At 50.8% G+C, this 19,583-nt stretch overlaps 2 protein-coding genes across 4 annotated transcripts in view; both read left to right on the plus strand.

Annotated features, from left to right (window-relative positions):
- SLC13A3 (solute carrier family 13 member 3) overlaps positions 1 to 17,272 on the plus strand; it is a 44,167-nt gene extending 26,895 nt beyond the window's left edge. For all 3 annotated transcript variants that reach the window (XM_058562565.1, XM_058562567.1, XM_058562566.1), the window contains 4 exons: positions 3,055 to 3,167; positions 10,387 to 10,548; positions 13,315 to 13,452; positions 16,554 to 17,272. In XM_058562565.1, the coding sequence (XP_058418548.1) occupies positions 3,055 to 3,167; positions 10,387 to 10,548; positions 13,315 to 13,452; positions 16,554 to 16,730 (590 nt within the window). In that variant the 3' untranslated portion in view covers positions 16,731 to 17,272. The remainder of the gene's footprint in view (positions 1 to 3,054; positions 3,168 to 10,386; positions 10,549 to 13,314; positions 13,453 to 16,553) is intronic.
- The window catches only part of TP53RK (TP53 regulating kinase), a 255,425-nt gene that overhangs the window by 83,920 nt on the left and 151,922 nt on the right, over positions 1 to 19,583 (plus strand). The gene's annotated exons all lie outside the window — the stretch shown is intronic.

Here is a 19,583-nt window from a genome sequence, read left to right on the forward strand (position 1 = left end):
TGGGATGAACTCCGGACCAGGAGTCAGGAAATAGGAGCAGTAATCTATTTTCTGTTGTTGAAAAAATACGGTATTATGCAGGATAGCTCCAGGTTCAGAGAAGTGCGGGTCTGGACACGAGGAGCACAGAGTAAGGATCAGTAGGGAGATGATTTTACAGGGACCTGTAGAAGGTTATTGTGGCAGAGCTGGACCTCCAGGAGGCTAGAATTGCATCCGAGGAGGCTGAGGGGTTTTGGACTCTGCAATCTCCATTTCCGCTTCTCTCTCTTACTTCCAACTAGCTTTCCCCACCATCCACTCTGTACATCATTTCTTGGTCCCTTCATAGTTTCTACTGCTTCTTAGCTTTTGCATCTTTATGGCTTCTGCTTCATTATACTCCCTGCCTTTTTATAACTTCCATTCCCTTCCTTATAGGAAGCTATGGAAGCAGATACGAGGAGGGAGTGGGCATTACGAGAGAGAAGGGAAATGGCTGAGATGATACTTTCTGGTACTCAGCACTCAGGACTCCCATGGAGCCTTGGAGAGTGGTTTCCGTGGAAAGAAAGTCACTTGCTCAAGGTCGCACAGCTAGTTAAGAAGCGACGGGATACAGAACCCGGGCCTCCAGGCCGACCTTGATTTTCCTGTTACGCCTGCTGTCTTCCATTCTTCCGTGGGTCTGAGTTGCACCTGCATTTCTCTCCCTTTGTGGTCACTAACAAGTGTTGATGCAGCACCTGCTGTGTGCCGGCATTGTGCTTGTGGTTGATGTAATGATGGTGATGATGACTATGATGCTGATGACGATAATTTCCATTCCCCCTCTGTCCAACACGCTCTTCCTCCAGATTTCTGCATGGCTCGCTCCATCACTCTGTTCAGACTCTATCCAAGGGTCACCTCCCCAGAGAAGCCTTCCCTGACTACACTATCTGGAAAAGCACCCCTGCTTTGTCACTCTCTCTTTACCCTATATTCTTTTTCCTCATAGCACATAAAATTTCCTGACATTATATATTTATTGTTTTATCACCTGCTGCCGCTACTGGAATGTAGTTCTCCAAAGGGAGGGATTTTCTCTGTTTTGGCCACTTCGGTATCCCCAGTGTCCAGAAGAGGGCCTGACACATGGTAGGTCCCCAATATATATTTGTTAAATAAATGACCCAGGACTTGCTCTGGGCCGTGCCCTGTGCTGAGCCCATTGCACACACGGGTCGTTTCATCTTCCTAATAGGTCTCTGAGGAGCTGCTATTTCTCCCTTTCGCAGATGAGGACATTGAGGCTCAGAGAGGTAGGGTCACTAGCCCAAGTCGCACAGCTGATTGGCAGAGCCAGAATTCAAATCTAGTTCAACTTCAAACCTGTGCTTTCAGCCACTGCTCTAGACAGCCAGCTGGCAAAGTGGAGCTGGAGTGAGAAATTCAGACAGATGGAGGCTGCGCTTATAAGAAATAGTGGCAAGGGCATGGTTGGATGGGAAAATAATACACGATAATAGCTAACGTTAATTCCTGAGTGCTTACTCTATGGTAAGCAGTCTTACAAGCCCTCGCCGTTTAACTCACTTCAACTGCATTGGGTCGAATCCAAGTTCAGGCCCTCCCCCTCCCCGTCCCACCCCTACGTTCTACGTGGGGCAACACTTTACTTTTTCAGATCCGGGCTGCCTCTTTAATGAAGTAATATTTTATCGCCTGAAGGCACAGGGCTGGGCCACCCGACATGCCCACCTGGCTCTCCCAGTTCTGGGCTTAATTGTACGTTGCACCGGGCCCAGCATCCCCGGGCGGCGGGCAGCCTCTGAACCGCGCGCATGCGCCTACGGGCTGCGCGCTTGTCTCTATTTCCCGATGATAAGCCTCAGTCTTAGATAACCGCGGTGTAAAATTTGGAAGAAGCTGAAAAGGAGAAACAAAATGTCAGTGGTTGCGTAACCGGGAACTGTCCTGGGAGACGGGAATCGCTATGAATGAGCCACACCTGTCCCCACTGCCTCCCGGTGGCAGCCTGCAGTGACAAGTTCCATTTCAGGAGTGTTCACTCTGCACCAGGCGCTGGGCTAAGTGTGTCACAAGCGTTATTTGACAAGTATTTGTGGAGTGACTAGCAGGTGCCAGGCAGTGTTCTAGACCCTGGGGATACAGCCGGAGCTAAACAGAAATGCCCCTCTCCACCTATGGCTCCACCGTGGCCTCGTCAGGGCTCACAGGGACCACCCAGGTGCTATCGTTATGCCTTGTGTTGGCTGAGGAGGTGCGGGCTCAGAGAGGCAAGGTCACGTTTCAAGGGCACGCAGCGAGCCGGCGCCCAGGAGGGTCTGTGCCAGGACTGTGCTCCCGGCGCGGGGATGGTGAGCCACAGCCCACGGGCCACGTCTGCCACCACCTGCTTTGTAACAGGATTTCGTGGGAGCATTGCCACACCCGCTCGTGCTGATTCTGTCTCTGGCTGCCTTCACGCTGCGATGGCAGCCTTGTTGCAACAGAGGCTCGCAAAGCGTCAGTGATTCGCTCTAACCCTTCACAGCAAGTTTGCTGACCCCCTGTTCTGACCGCTGCACACACCGCTGCTTTTGAGGAGAAACAACACGTCATCCCATGGTTCCAGGGGCCAAGATTCCCTGAGTTTCTGTTCTCCTGAACTTACTTCCTTTTTGTTTCCTCTCTGTACACATTCAGTTACAAAGAGAGCCTCTTCTCCTGTACATCAGCACGAAAGTAGCGCTTACCCAGGAGGGCCCCTGTAAGATGTAGCTGATGTCCTACGTGTGGAGGGCCTGGTTCCAGAAGACTCTAGAGAAAGGGAGCCATGAAAATTATCTTCCTTCTGAGAGAGCAGATGCCCCATCATGATGCCTGGGAGCTTTTTCCCTAAATCTCCCAAATCAGATGCTAGAGCCAGATTGTGGCTTCCTGGAGACCCCTGGGTGTCCCCCGCAAGATGGGGCTTCAGGGGCCGGGGTCTCCTCCTCAGGCTGAGTGTCCTGAGTGGGTGTCGGGTCCCCTTCTGCCCGGTGGAGAACAGTGTCCCCTCATCAGGCTGAATGTTCTCTCTCCACCCAGCTCCCAACACAGAGACAGAGCCCTTGCTGACGTGGAAGAAGGCCCAGGACACGGTGCCCTGGAACGTCATCCTGCTCCTGGGAGGGGGCTTCGCCATGGCCAAAGGCTGCGAGGTAAGAGCGGCCGGCGGGCTGCGGGCCAGGGAAGGGGTATGGGCGTCCTAGTCTCGGCTGCAGACTCGGCTCTCCAATCCAGATGATCGTAGCTCCCATCTCAGTGCCTGGTGCTGTGGACAAGGAGGAATAAGGATGATCTAGACCCTCAAGGAGCTCACAATGAGCATGATACTAATAATATCATGACTGGAGGGTTCTGTAAGCACAGAGGAATAACACCATATGGTCCTCACCCTGTGCCAGGCACTGTTCAACGTGCTTTACACATATTAACTCCTTTCAACTTCCCAACAAGCCTATGAGGTAGATGCCATTATTATCTCCACTCTATAGATTAAAAACCTGAGGCTCAGAGAGGTAAAGTAACTTGCCTGAGGTCACACAGCTTTGTACTCAGGATGAGAATCCAGGTAGTTTGGCTCTAGAGTCTAAGCTCTTAACCACTATGATATGAATGTTAGATATCATTAATATTAACTAATTAGAGTTATTATGAATGTTATTCTAGAGAGTTCTGTGAGTTCCGAGGCAGGGCCAGGACTAGAGTGAGGTGAGCGAGGCACTGAGGGTACAGGATTTCAGGAGACGCTGGCTCTCAGGGTCGTTGTGCACGGGCAGTGTCGGCCGGCCCTGCTCAGGGGACGCGCAGCCTCGGTGTCTGACACACATCAAAGTCGATTATCTCATTAAACCTCACGCTGACCTTACTCTCTTACTAGGGGCTAGGTAATATTTTTATCCCCATTTTACAGATAGGAAAACTGAGGCATGGAAAGATTAAGCAACTCTCTTAAGGTCACACCATTGCACTCTGCTCAGGAGCTGGGGTATGAACTCCAGTCGATCTGATTTCGGAGTCCAGGCGCCTCATGGCTCCCCCTCGAGGATTCCCCAGTGCCAGGCGCCACTTGAAGCACGCTGAAAATGTTGACTCTGTGACTCTTCCTAAACCCCACTGAGGTACATGCTGTCGCTGTGCCCATTTCAAAGACGAGGAAACGGAGGCAACGTGATGCTAAATAGCTTGCCCGTGTTTGTGCAGCCAGGAGCCGGCAGGGCCGGAATTTGAGGCCGCAGCTCCTGGTGCTGGGCGCACCCCCGCCCCCCCACGTCTCTCCGCTCAGCCGAGGCACGCAGGACTGCGGCCAGTTAAGGGTCAGTCTGAGAGTAGGTCAGGGAAACCTGAAACTACTTCTCAGATTGCTGTCTTTTTAAATTCAATTTAAATTTGCAGTTTCAAATAGGGTTACAACGTAAGACAGCTAGTAGGGTGTATACTGGTTATGAGCCCAGGCTTGGGGATCCGAGGACGTGGATTCAAACCTGAGCTCTACCGCTCCTCGCTGGGGCTCTTTGGGCAGGTTCCCTAACCTCTCTGGGCGCCAGTTCTCTCATCTAGGAATTGAGGCTCGAGGTTCTTACTCTAGGGGCTGTTGGAGTAACTAAAGGTGATAGCTGATGCAGTACATAGCGAATGGGACGTGCCAAGAACTCCCCGTGCGTTCGCCCCCTGAATCCTCACGCATGGTTGCTGCAGGTTCGGCTGCAGGAAGCGGACTCTGAGATGGGGATTAGCGAGCAGGGGGTTATTAGGCTGTGCCCTTGAGGTCCGCACCTGTGGAAGGAGGAAGGCAGCAGGAGAGGCAGAGGGAGGAGTGGAGCTGGGAGGCAGACCCCGAGGAGCTCTAACCACTCGGCAGGGAGCGCGGAGCCGAGAGGCCCTTCTGACCCGTGCTGTCGGTCCGCGATGGCCAGGCCTTTACGTGCCGGCGTCCCCCCAGCAGTCTGCGGCGTGAGCACCCCGGGAGTGGGTGTGACCTCGGCAAGGCAACCCTAGGGTCTGAGACAGCCCCTCGGGGCTGACAGGGTAGGCCGGCTGCTGCCCGTGCGCCCGCACTGGGGCAAGGCCCCCACTGAGGAGGTCTGGGGAGCACATTCAGGTTCTCTACACAGCTACTGTCTGTTATGATATGTATCTTAATTTTGTTCATTTTTTCCAATAAGTAACACATGTCCAATGGTACAAACTTCAAAAGGAGCAAAAGGATGGATGAGTGAAAGTACTGTTTTTGTTTGCATTTTAGGAAACCTGAGGGCCAGGGAGGTTAAGTGACTGATTCTAGGTAAGGCAGCTCATAGGTAGCAGAGCTGGGATTTGAACTCGTGTCTGTCTTACTCTTCTCACTACTGCCTCCTACTGGGATGCATCAGGGAAGTCTTCCCGGAGGAAGTGACATGTTATCCAGGTCTTGAAGAGGCTATGCAATGCAGTGGCAGAAAGCATGGGCTGTGGAACCAGACCATCTGGGTTGGAGTCACAGATCTTCCACCTCTTAGCCGTGTGCCTCAGTTTCCTCATCTGTAAAATGGGAACAACAGTGGTGCCCATCTCGTAGAGTTGTTACGAGTATTAAATGAGTCGATTCCCGTGGAGAACTTAGGACATAGCCCAGCGTGGTTGGTTATTATGATTGGATGTTGGGGGAAAGGGGAATCAGAGTCGAGGATGACGTGGAGGTTCTTGTCCTGAGCAACTTGGTGGAAGTGGTGCCATTTACTGAGGTGATAGGAACCTAGCCTAACCCCGGGGGGCACGGCAGAAGGGATGACCCCACACCCAAGAGGCTTCTCCGAGCTCAGGGTGTGGTGGGCAAACCCTGTTTCTCGGTGGGGGCTGGGCTGCCACAGTGGGGGCTGGGCTGCAGGGCCGCCGAGCATGCTGGGAGGCCAGGCTGGCTCCTGGCCCAGCCCCGGGCAGCCGGCCGGGGCTTCTGTTCAACAAGGGCTTTGTGTGGCAGCTGCCCCTTCCTCCAGCCCCTGCTGGTACCACCCTCTCCGGGCAGCGCGGCCTGCCCCAGGAGGGAGCAATGCTCACGGCACGTCCTGCCTCCCAGCCCCTGCCAGTGTCCTCACCAGGCCACAGCGGCCTCCTGGGGCTTAGGGGTCCTCGTATGGGGCCTAGTGTGGACTCCTGCATGCTGGTTCCGAAGGGCTGGAAGCAGAACCCAGTACTCGCTCTGAGCTTGGGCAACTCGCTTAAACCCAGTTAATGTCCTCACTGCAGTTTGCTCCTGCTGCGAACCTGCCCGTGACTGGCCATATATTTAGACGATAGTCTGAAGGCTTCCGCTGGCGCACACACAAGGCCCAGTGTGGCCTGACCCCTGCCTACCTCCCTGATGTTGGCTGCTCCCCCTCACCCCCTGTTGGCTCCCCTCCAGTCCCACGGGCCCCTTAACCTTCCTCAGCCGCCTAGACTCACTCGCACCTGCTTTCTCTCTGCAGAATGCTCTTGCCTGAGCTCTCCGAGCCCTCACCCTTCAGGTCTCAGTTCCAAAGTCACCAATGCAGAGGCTTTCCCCGGCCACCATACCCAGAGTAGTCCCTCCTCACAGTCATCATCCCTCTTATCACCCGGCTTCTGCTGTATCTATCCCCAAATTATCTTGTTCCTTTGTTTGTTTATTTGTGTCTCTCTTACTAGAGTGTAAACCCCATGAGGGCAAGGATTGTATCTGTCTTATCCACAACTGGTCCAGGCATCTGGAAGAGTCCTGGTGCATAGCAGGCTCACTCAGTAAATATTTATTGGACATGACCTATGAGACAGCTGTTCTGAGGACTGATGACGTGATACAGGGAAAGTGCCCGGCAAGGGGCTGATCCCTCCCGGGAGCTGAAACTGGGAGCCACTGAGTACCTCACTACTCTGCTGGTTATTGTGGTTTTACTCTCTCGTGGATGAGAAATGGGTCTTATTCTGGCACCTTCGTGTGTATCTCATTTAATCTCCACCACGACACACTTATCTACAAATATTGAGGTTATAGAAGCTTGATATTAAATCAGAGTGGGGCAAACCTGAAACAGGAACCAGCCTGGCTGAGCTGGGCCCTCAGCGTTAAAACCATGAAGCCTCTGACCAATCAGTAAGCTAAGAAGACAAGACAGAAACCACAAGTATAGGCAAGTAGAAACGTGTGTCTTCTCCCACACCCCTCATGTTCTGCTAGAGAGTCATCTTTATTGTTATTATTATTATCATCATTTTATTGGAGATATAGCCTAATGAAGTAAGAACCAGATTCTGAGCTCAAAATTCCACCCCTACAGCAAGTCATTTCACTTATTCGGGCAAATCACAACCTCTCCGTGCCTCAGTTTCTTCAACCATAAAATGGAGATAATTATACTTCTTACCTCATGGAATTGTTATGAAGATTAAATAAGTTAATATTAGCAAAGTACTCAGAAGAGGGCCCAGCACAAAGTAAGAGCTATATTAAGTATTTGTTAAATAAAATAAATAAGAATCAACCATATTTGGTGCTTACTATGTCCAGGAACTGTTTTTACGTGCACTCGTTTAATCCTTACCACAACCCTTTGACGAGATCAAGGAACAGAGACGTTCATTAATTTGCCCGATGTCGCACAGCTTGTAAGCTGTACAATGGTTGGAATGTTCACACCAGTGCATGAAGCCTTCTCTTTTTTCTTTCCTTTAATCAAATTAACTGGCTCTCTCCCTAAGAATTATTATACAGGTTGTACACACGCAGCCGAGCCTACTGCCTACTACTATTTTATGAGCCTTGTAAGAGATTTCCAAGGGTGTTTTCTATTGAGATTGCAACTCGAAGCATTTGAGTTAGACCATAAGACCCTTACCGACCCTCCCTGTAAGATGTGAGCCTACTGTAAGTCAAAGAGATCAAGAAGAGAGGACCTGTTTGAAGTGGGGAAGGAGGAGGAAGAGGGAGCATCATCCTGCCAGCTCAGCTGCCCCCTCCCATCCTGCAGGGTGGCTTTAGGCACCTCTTGGCACCTTTGGGGGCCATAAGGAATACACTTCGACAACCACGGCACTGGATGATTTCTGGGTGTTCCTCCACATTTGGCATCTCGTGACTTGATGCTGCTAACGGCAGCTGGCGTATGTTGGGCACTTAGATTTTTCTCCTTTTCTTCCAACAGTAACCCTCTGAGACGGGCACTGTTATATCCTGGTTTACGGATAAGGAAATTGAGGCACAGGGAGGTTAAGTGACTTGCCCAGGATGACACAGCTAGAAAGGATTAAAGTGGGGAAAAAACTTAGTCTGACTCCAAAGCCCTTTCTGCTTGTCCTCTGGCCACAGCGTCTCTGACCTGGCCTTTTGCTGGTCGGGCCGTTGTGGAGCTGTGTGTTTCTAAGGAAACGGAGCCCTGATTCCTAAGGGAGTGGGAAAGGGCAGATGAAGCCCTTTAGAGTCCCCAAGAGAACCTCAGGCAGCGAGGGGTTCTCCTCTCTCGTGAAGCTGCCAGACCTCCCTCTGGCTGAGAAACCTGAGCCAAGGCCCCGTGTGGCTGCTGTGACGCTGGCTGGAAGCCTGTCCCCCGGAGGCCCGGCTCCGGGGAAGCTCTTGGCTTCTCATTCATCTGAGTCACTAATATTCCTTCTCTCCAGCCCCTCTCCATTTAACTGCGCACAGTGAGGTCGGTTTCTTTGCCAGAGCTGTGGCCTCTGGGAAAAACCAGTGGCCCCATTTTTCTTTGCAGGCTTCCCTGCGTCCTTTGACTCTGCCATGTGCCATGATTTCTAGGCTATCAGACAAACAAGGAAGATGTGAAAGAAACACCTTAACTTGACAAGGTCTCTTCTAGGGAAAAATATTTTTAAGCCTTTATTATTCGTTCATTGAAGGTAACTTTTAAATCAAATTGTGGGGACAAGTGTATTATTTTATTTATGTAAAAACAATATGCTATATTCTAGAATCCATTATGAAATTTTAAGTTCTGGATAAGCTGTCAATTTTCTATCAAACATAAAAGAAATGTATAAGGTTTCTTTGATAAACTGAAGTTTATTGGTACCCGAGGATGCTGGGTTGATGAAAGGGCTATGGTAGACATGTATTGGATTCTAAGTGTTGGGGCTAACCCAACTCTGCCCTTGATCAGCGTCAAGCCTATGGTTTTGTTATCTTTGTTAAGAAAATGACCTACCGGACGTGCCCTTGTAGCTTTATTGCGATATCGCTGCATGGCACCACCAGGGGGTAGCATTGAGCACAATTTTATGTCCAGCTTTACCACTTGAGGGTCACAATGAAGGTGTGTTGGACTCTGGTTATTGAGGATACATTTGATGGTGGGAGGGCAGAGGTGGGGAGAGTATACATATTATATACTTGTAAACAGAGTAACTCCTAGAGAAGTCAGCAGAGAGAGCGTGGAGATAATTCGGCAGCATTGATGGCAGGGTGGAGTCTGGAGCCAGGGAGGGGATGGTCTAACCAGCCCTTTCTCTGTCCTGGAGGGCTACCGTCAGCTCTGGGCATTGCTCGTGTCCAGAGGAGGGTGCCTGGGTGACATGGAGCTTTGCGGGAGCATGTTAGCTTACAGAAGTACACGGCGCTGATTGTGAAATATATCTCAGTCGTTACTTTTGGGGACCGTGGGCAAGTCACAGAAACTCTGCCAGGCTCAGGGTCCTCCTCTGTCCCACAGCGACCAGTGTCTACCTTACAGGATGGTTGGGAGAAGTCGAGGGGGTAATGCATGCAGAGCCTCAATAATGGCGATTCTTATGATAATGTCGATAATGTTAATATTTGTATTATCATTGTAATAATCATCCTTATTATTGATCATAAATATCTTTATTATTGGTAATCATGTTGATAGTGTTGTATTTGATATATATCTGATATATGTTTTATATGATATATGATATATAGTTTATCTTGTATATATTATATATTTGATATATATTAAAAGATTATATAATTATAAGATTAATATTTTGTATAAATAATTACGTTAATATTTTTGTAATTAATAACCATTGTTGGAGGAATGGGAAGATTTATCATAGAGGGTCCAGTTCCCCTCTGCCACCTCAAGTTAGAGCTACCGGGTGCTAGAACCAAACAGATTATTTGGAGAACCAAATGGATTGTTTGAGGGCTGGAGCCGCGGGCCTGCAGAGTATGGAGTAGAGAGCAGTTCAAGAAGCAGAGAAGCTGATTTAAGTCCAGGCTCAAACCTGTGACCTCCGCTGTGACCTCCGGCAGGTCACTTACTGTCTGTGAACCTCAGTCGGCCTGCGTGTGAAGGGGGCAGTTGTCATCGTTGTGGTGATCCTAACCCTCTCTCCTGGGCCCAGCCCTCAGGGTGGCCGCGGGGAAGCTAGGGTGTGAAGAGATGCCCTTGTCCCCTCCCTCCACAGGAGTCGGGGCTGTCCACGTGGATCGGCGGGCAGCTGCACCCCCTGGAGAACGTGCCGCCCGTGCTGGCCGTGCTGCTCATCACCGTGGTCATCTCCTTCTTCACCGAGTTTGCCAGCAACACGGCCACCATCATCATCTTCCTGCCCGTCCTGGCGGAGCTGGTGAGGGTCCTTGCGGGGTACGGGGGGGTGGGCAGGAACACCTCTCCCCTGATACAGGTTCAGAAATCTCCCCCCTGCTACCGGGAGCTCCACCAGGGGGCTCCAAGGGTCATTGCTCTTGAGTGTCAGAGCCATGGTTTTTTGGAAAAGATTTTTTTCTTTTCTTTTTTATAATTTTATTTATTTATTTTTCCCCCAAAGCCCCAATAAATAGTTGTGTGTTACAGCTGCACATCCTTCTAGTTGCTGTACGTGGAACCCGGCCTCAGCATGGCCAGAGAAGCGGTGCGTCGGTGCACGCCTGGGATCCGAACCCCGGGCCGCCAGTAGCGGAGCGCGTGCACTTAACCGCTAAGCCACGGGGCGGCTCAGATTATTTTTTCTTTAAGACATGCATAAACAGAGTAAAAATTTTCAAAGCGCACCAAATTCCCTCCTTTGGGAAAAGTAATCCATGGTAACATGAAGAGTTTTCTAGGAAAATATAAATTACCAAATTTGGATTAAGAAGAAGTAGAAAATCTGAGTAGACAGAGAACCACAGGGGAAACTCTAATGGTCAGCAAAGCTCTGGGCTCCCTCTAAAGCAGGCATTCTCAGCACCACTGATATTTTGGGCAGAGAATTCTCTGCCATGTGAGGCTGTCCTGTGAGTTGGATGGTTAGCAGCCTCCCGGGTCTCTATATACTAGATGCCAAAAGCACCCCCTGAATTGTGACAATCCAAAATGTCTCTAAACATTGCCAAGTGTCTCCTAGGGGGACAAAATCATCCCCAGTTGAGAACCACTTCTCTAAAAATCACCAGCCCCGGAGGGTTGGCTAAGGTGAGAGCTATCGACATTCAAGGAACAGATCGTTCCCCCTGACCCAGAGTGCTCCAGAGCACAGAAAGGTGGAGAAAGCCATTCAATCCAGGTGTAAGGTTAGCAAAACCCTGACACCAAAACCAAGCAGGAGAGCAAAGGAAAAAAAAGTCAGAACTCAATCTCACACGTTAACCAAGATGCAAACAGCATCATGAATCCAACATCATATGGAAAGAAGCACAGATCATCTCAAGTAGAGTTTGTCCTAGGAATTTCAAAACTGATTAACAGGAGAAACTATCAATATAGTTTCATATTGAAAGAGATTAAAGAAGACCAAACCATATGATGATTTCAACATAATCCAAAATTGATAAAATAAAATCAGCATTGCAAGTATATGCTTTGCACGCAAACAGTGATGAACCAGGCACACTTATCCGAACCACTTTGTTTTTGTTTTTTTTTGTTTGCTTATTTATACATCAGTTTATAAGGGAGATCACACTGTATTAGCACACACAGAGATACTCTTTATTCTTTTTCAATGTCTAGAGAATATTCCATTATGGGTGGATAGTTGTGATTTTCTTAAGCCATCTCCTACTGAGGGACATATAGGTTGTTTCCAGCTCTGCTATGATCCAACAATGCTACCTTGACCTTTCCCTGTCTGTACATGTTTAATTATATCTAGATAAATTCCTAGAACTGAGATCCCTGGATTAAAGAGCATGTGCATTTATGATTTTGTTAGATATGGGAAAATTGCCCTCCAAAGTTCACGTGCCATTTTACACTCCCACCAGCAGTGTGGGGTGGGGGTCCCATGCCCTTGCTAAGTGTGATTGGATTTAATCACGTCCTTCCCTAGGATCTGAGGGACCTGGCAATTGAGAGAGAGGGGGCTGCCATGGGGTGGTACAGGGCGGGGGAGGGAGAATAGACCCAACCAGGTCTGCAGGGGCAGCTTTTGCTGGAGAAGATGCTAGCAAATGACATATTATTCTAAATATTGCTTATCATCAAAATCAAAATATGTTATACATAAGGGGGTGATCTTAGTGCTCTTTGAGAAAATTTATATGCTTTGGGTTGCAAAAATTCCCTAGAGAGGCCAAAAATGTCTTATCTTAAATAAAATGGTGGAGAACTGATCGACATCAATTATAGATGAATACATGTCATTTGAGAGAAGTGACAAACTGGTGTGCCTCTGACTGAGACCAACCCACAGACCTGTTTGTTTGATCCACACAGTCTTAGAAATTTGGAAATGCTTGCCAACAGATGCAGTCTTGAGCTCTCTTGAGCTCTGAAACCCAGTGAGGCCCCAAAAAAACATGCCCAGAGGCCAGCTGTTTAGACTGTCTGGCTGAGAGGAGGACCAGGCTCGGGACTTTTATAGCCCTGATTCTCAGCATGTGGTCCCTGCATCAGCAACATCAGCATCATCTGGGGACTTGTTAGAGATGCACATTCTTGGGGCCACTCCAGACCTGCTGAGTCAGCAACCCTGGGAGAGGCGGGGCCTGCAGTCTGTGTTTTAACAATCCCTCCAGGTGATTCTGAGGCACTCTCAAGTTGGAGAAGGAATGTTCTAGATAAATCTCCCCGGCCCATCCTCCCTGATGACCCTGCAGTGTGGCCCTAGGATGTCACTAACCTTGGGAATGTTCTCTGCATCTCTCCCATGGTCTGGTTCTCTTCTTGTCTGTCTGTCTCTACTTCTGCATATTTGTATCTCTATTTTCTGTGTATTTGTATTTGTGGCTCCATTTCTCTTCGTGTGTCTCTGAATCTGTCTTCTCATTTGTTTCTGTTGTTCCCCCTCACTCTGCCAATCTCTGTCCATGTGTCTCTGTCTCTCTTTCTGTCTCTACGTCTGTCTCTTGTTGTGGTTCCCCTGTACTTCTCTCTGTCGTGGTCTCTCCCGCCCCCCTCACCCCGGGCCCAGGCCATCCGTCTGCGAGTGCACCCCCTGTATCTGATGATTCCTGGCACCGTCGGCTGCTCCTACGCCTTCATGCTGCCGGTCTCCACGCCCCCCAACTCCATCGCCTTCGCCTCCGGACACTTGCTGGTCAAAGACATGGTGAGTCTGGGCGTTCCCTGTCAGAGGCCGGGAGAGTGGGTGGACCCCAGGTGGGCGGCAAGGCATCTAGGTAGGAGTCCACCCCCACCCTCCCAATTTCTGAAGAGGTCGTTCTGTGTGGGACCAGGAAGATACATTCTAGCAAAGCCTCTGGGATGATTCTCATTCTTAGACAATTTCAGGAAACACTGCTGGAGTGCCTACTTTCCGAAGTTTGCTTCAGGGACAAGGGACTTCCCCCTCACTCCGGGCACTGCTCTCTCTTCTTCCTTGTTGGGCCAACTGCTCCGTGCCCAGAATCTTTAGGAGAGAGGAGCAGCAGACCACCCCCTGGGACTTAGGGGTGGCCTCAGTGCGCAGCCAGCTGAGGAGGGAGACAGAAGCCCAGGGTTGTGGCCGTGGGGGACACCGGCTTTCAGCAGGCCTCAGCCACTGGACAGCGTGTTCCCTTTCCCTGACGCTCCCCTGCTGAACCACTCCCTCCTCCTGCCTCCTGCTGCCCCTTCCCCTCCACGGGCTGCCTGGGGCGTTTGTGCAGTGGGCACTCAGGGAATGCAAATCCTAAACTGGTGCAACTGAGAAGAGGGATCAATTCACGACGCAGGCCCTCCAGGCTCAGAGACCCCAGCAGGATAAATGGAGAGAGAGCAAGAGTGAGAGGCAGAAAGAGACTACAGAGCAACCAGAGAGCAGAGACCTAGGGAGACAGACGCTCATTCACGTGTTCGCTCATCCACTGCACAAGCTCATCCATTGCACAAGTGTTGGCTGAGTGCATTCTGTTCCAGACGCTGGGTTACAGCAGATCTACCTCCAAGGAGGTTGCTTTCTACTAAGGGAGACAGACAGTCAACAAGTACAGCAGATTTTTAAAAATGTAAATTTCGATATTGCTAAGTGCTATGAAGGAAATAAGACATGGAGGACTGGGAGAGGATGACAGGAGAAGGAGGATTACTTTAGATGGAATAGGCAGGTAGGGGCCCTCTGAGGAGGTGACCTATGAGCTGCTGAGACCTGAATAGTGGGAAGCAGCCAGCCTTGCACAGAAAAGGGGAGAGCACCCCAAGCAGAGAGTAGCAAGTGCAAAGGCCGAGAGGCCAGGACTAGCTCCGTGCGTTTTGGGAACATAGGGCAAGGAGGCTGGTGTGACTGCAGCAGAGTTGGGAGGATGAGTTTAGAGACTTGGGGTGGGGGAGGTGCAGAGTGCAAGGCACAGGCTTGGGATGTTATTCAAACCCCAATGGGAGGCCTTTAAGGGGTTTTAAGCAGGGCGATGATGTGATTTAACTTCTGCCTTTAAAAGATCATGTTGGGGGGCCGGCCCGGTGGTGCAAGCGGTTAAGTGCGCGCGCTCCGCTGTGGCGGCCCGGGGTTCGCTGGTTCGGATCCCGGGCGCGCACCGACGCACTGCTTGGCAAGCCATGCTGTGGCGGCGTCCCATATAAAGTGGAGGAAGATGGGCACAGATGTTAGCCCAGGGCCGTCTTCCTCAGCAAAAAAAGAGGAGAATTGGCGGATGTTAGCACGGGGCTGATCTCCTCACACACACACAAAAAAAGATCATGTTGGCTGCTGGGTGGAGTGGATTGTTAGAGTGGGGAGGGACAAGTGTGGAAGCTGGAAGTCTATGTGGAGAAAAAGACACCAAGAGGGGCAGCAATGCAGACATAGCACAGATTCTGAGAACAGAGAGGCAGTGAGAGAAATGGAGAGACCCTGAGAGGTGGGAACTTGCTGAGAGATATTGAGAAACACAGAACGATGCAGAGGGGTAGAAGGAGGCACAGAGGGGCAGAAGTTTCAGAGCCACCTGCAGTCTGCCAGGCCTGAGCAGGGCGTGCCCACCTGCAGGTTTTGCTCTGGAGAGAGGAATGATGTAGGTATTAAAGAAACTAACGTGGGACTGAGCAGGCGTCCTGATCCAGGCTCCCAGGACCCTGGAAAGGGAAGACCCAGCCCTCCTCCCAGCTCCCCCAAAGCTTTGGCCAGTCTCCCACTCCTCCAAAATTGCCAGGGGCTTTAGACTCCCTAGGACAGAGGCAGGAGAGCATAAGGCAGTTTCTTGACCTCGTTATCGGGCATCCTGCCTTCACGATTTATGCCTTGTCAATGAACCATCTGTGGTAAATATTTATTTAACAATTTTACTACATCAACTTGTCTTTTAAAAACCTAAATACGAATATTTAAAAAGAAAAGTTTTTGCTGCATCTGTAAATGGAAAATCAGTATCGCGTGCCATAGAAGGTAAGTCTAAAAATAAGTGCAAGGGAAAAAAAAGCAAAATAACTAAATTCTCCCTGATAACAGCTGCCTGGAGAAGGTTCTGAAACGCGGTTTGTTAAAAAAGATAACTGGCGAGGAGGAGATAAGCGTTAAGGGCATGGCAGCACCTAGGGGAGACGTTCTCTGTGAAGATCCGATTCTAAAGGGAATTGGAAAGGGAGAACTTTCTTGCCGTGCGGTTCACGGCTGGGCAGTGCTAGCGCGGAGCAAGCAGAAACCCAGGGGGGAAGCGGCGATTGTCAGCCCAGGTGGGACTGAGTGGTCCGAGAGGTCAGCCTGGGAAGGAGCAAGTGGGCAAACTCTTTCCAGCTACTTAAAGAGGTAAACATTTCCCGAAGAAAAATTCTTCCCAGTAAAGGAGCATAGCCTTAACTGGACGTGCAGTGTGTCTGAGTGTGTGTGTGTGTGTGTGAGGGGGAGGTTGTCTAATGACCAAATCAGATTATTTTCAAGCTGTCTGACACTGGGTAAGCCAACTTCTCTGCACTTCATTTTCCTCTTCTGTAAAATGGGGATCATAATAATAACCCTGGTGGAGCTGCTTCCAGGGTTGATGATATTATCCTATGACAACTGTGTGGCATAGCACCTGGCACCTCGAAACCAGTCAACGAATGGGGACATTTGCAGCTCTCTGAGGCACAGCCGAGGGCAAAGATGGAAGGGTCTTGGGCATCAGCTGACCTGGGTCCAGGCTCCATCACTTCCGGCTGTGAGCTCTGGGTGAATGACCCCTGATTCTGAGCCTGGGTTTTCCCATCCATCTGATGGGCCTCGAGCTGACCGCTCCCTCCATCCGGGCTCCATTTCAGGTGCGAACAGGCCTCCTGATGAACCTGATGGGCGTCCTGCTGCTCAGCTTGGCCATGAACACGTGGGCACAGGCCATCTTCCAGCTGGGCACCTTTCCGGACTGGGCCGACATCCACTCAGTCAATGTCACAGCAGTGCCATCCGCCTTGGCCAATGACACATTTCGGACCCTCTGAGTCCCCCTTGGGGACTCTCTTTGGGCTGGGCCCTCCCAAAAGGCTTTCGCCATCACCTGCTGCTAAGACCCTACAGGATGATCAAGCAATTCTTTTCTGTGATCCAGTACGCAGCAAGAGAGGGTGACCTCCAGTGGTCCACTTGGGTCCACAGGTTCATTATCTAGGACACTTTCTCCTTCTCTCTTGTGCAGTTCAGGTCCCAGTTGTCTCCCAGATCTGCTGCCTGAGAAACAAGCTCCTGTAACTCTGAGCTGGTCTGTGGTTAGTGCGCAGGAGGGCCCAGCTTCAGCGACAATAGGCGCCTCTGGAATGGCAGTTGTCAACAGCTGGGATAGGAGGCCATCCGTCCCCACGGGTACAGCTAACATCCCCCCTGATGACTTTAGGCTACGCTCTGGAGGGACCATTTTGCCTTTAGGATCATCTTCCTCAGAGAGGTGTGGGGGTGCGGTTCCAGTCCAGCTGTGCCAGCTGTTCCCGGCCGGCGCGTTCTGCCTGGTTCCTGCCCATCCTGTGCCAGTTGTTCGAATTACCCCTGCTGATACCCAGCAGCCGGAGTTATTTCCAATCCCTGGAGACTGGGGTGGGAGTGGGGGGACACAGATGGCTTCCTGAGGACAGGGGGACTGTGCAAAGCTTCCTTGCTGCTTCTCTCGGCTCCCGAGCACCCCAGGGGAGTTCTCCAAACCCCGGCCGACATCTCTACTCAAGCTTTTGAGGATTTTCCTGCTTAATCTGATTCAGTGTGGCCATAATTCTGGGGTCAGGCCAAGCCCGGGCCCTGCCCTTTCGCAGGTGACCCATGGCCGCTCCAGCCAGGCCCCTCCTGCGTGTGGCCCGCAGGGGCCTGTGTGGCTGCCGGCTGCTCCTTGTCCCCGCCGCTGGCCTGTACCGCCGCCCCCCACCAGGTGGTAAGCATGTCTGATTAGCAAAGGCCACGTTTTTTAGGGGAGAGAAAAATCAAAAGATGAATTAAGGCCTTGTAGAAGTCCAGGATAAAGTATCTCAGGCAGGCAAATATCGTAATCCTCTTCTGCAGACGGGGACAAATGAGACTTGCCCTGAGCCGGTGGCTGGCGGGGGCTGTCCTAGAGGGTGTGATCCCTCCTTGAGTCAGGCAGAAGCATCTGGGCGTCCCCAGGGAGTAGCACAGTGCTGGGCCCAGCAGGCGCTCAGGAAGCGTGGTGGAATGAGTGGCCCAGCGTTAGCCCAGCATCAGAAAAGGCACCAGCTTCGGGGCCTGGAAGCCTCCAGTCTCCCTTCCTGGGCCTCTGAGGGACAAGGCTCCCCGAGCAGCACAGGCTGGAGAGGCAGCACCCAGGGACTGGACTTGCTCTCCGTATAGCACAAGTGAGTCACGGATGTTCTCTGGGAGCGGCGGGAGGAGCGAGTGTGAGGATGAGATCCACCTGCTTCCCATGCGAGCACGGCAGCGTTTAGTCAGTCACAGCCAGGTGGAGTGGGGGTGCACTCCTGTAGGACAGGGGAGGGGAGAAGTTCATTCACAGAGAATCCGCGGGACTTGTAACCAGGTGAATCACGATTTCAAATACTTCTGATTGAAAATGCTATAAAATAAAGAATGTTAATCAACACTGTGCCTGGAGATTATTTGCCTTTCTGGGCATAAAAGAGCTTCAAAGCCCAAAATTCCTGAGCTGGAGATTCCATAGAATTGCCCTCCCCGACCTCACTTCCTTACTGCTCTCCCATCTCTGCTCTACTCCAGCCACGTACCCAAACTCTCCCGCCTCAGGGCCTTTGCACATGCTGTTCCCTCTGCCTAGAACACTTTGCTCCCAAATACATACCTGTCTCCTCACTTCATTCAGGTCTCTGCTCAAATGTCACTGCCCCAAAGCAGCTTCCCTGAGCATCTGGTCTAAAATGTCAGATATTTTAGACCAGAGAGTTTACAGAGAGTAATTACACATTACTCTCCGTTCCCTTACCCTGCTGTGTTTTTCTTCTGACTATTTAGTCAGGACACTGTATTGTTTATTTTTTTGTTAGCTTTCTATCCCTACAATCTTTATTTTGCTCAGGGCTGTAACTCTGGGACCTGGAGCAGTTTCTGGTACATAGTAATTGCTCAGGAAACGTTTGATAAATGAATCGACACCAGAATTGATGAGACAGCAGTCTCACCCTCTGATCTGGAGTCTGTTTGGTTCGTTTCTCTGTTCATTCGTTCTTCCATTTAGTCCTCCTACAATATTTGTTTAGAACCTGAGTATGTGCTGGTTCACCGTCCCCACCTGCGTGGAACTTACATTCTAGCAGAGAAGACAGGCAGTAGGCGGGTAAACAAGCAGAGTGACTCTGCATCCTGATGCAGGCTAAGACAAAAACGAAACTGGCCAATGTGACGAACTGACGCAGAGGCTGCTTCAGCCAGGGGTGGTCAGGGAGGGCTTCTCCGAGGAGGTGGCACTGAAATGAGACCAGAAGGAGTCACCCATGTGCTCTTGGGGGTGTGGGAGGAAGGGGATGGCAGGGGTGGTGCAGTCATTGGAAATATACCAAGGACTCATGTCTGGACTATACGAGGAGCACCCAGAAGTCAGAAGAGACAAAAACAAACCCAACAAGAAACCTATTGTAGTTACCTGTGGCCGCAGAAGTCACCCCGAAACCCAGGGCCTTACAACACAGCCATTTATTGGCTCACGTTTCTGCATTTGGTTTTGTCTCTGCTCCACGTGGTGGCCGGGGAATGTGCACGATGGCTGTGGACACTCTAGGGTCACGTGGCTCCTCCAGGAGCCTCCCCTGGAGCTCTTTACATGGCAGTGGGCTCCTAGGAAGGCAAAAGCAGAAGCTACTAGGCCCCTTAAGGCCTGGACTTGG

Source organism: Diceros bicornis, chromosome 19 (genome assembly GCF_020826845.1).
Source record: "Diceros bicornis minor isolate mBicDic1 chromosome 19, mDicBic1.mat.cur, whole genome shotgun sequence".
In the NCBI taxonomy this organism is placed as follows: Eukaryota; Metazoa; Chordata; class Mammalia; order Perissodactyla; family Rhinocerotidae; genus Diceros; species Diceros bicornis.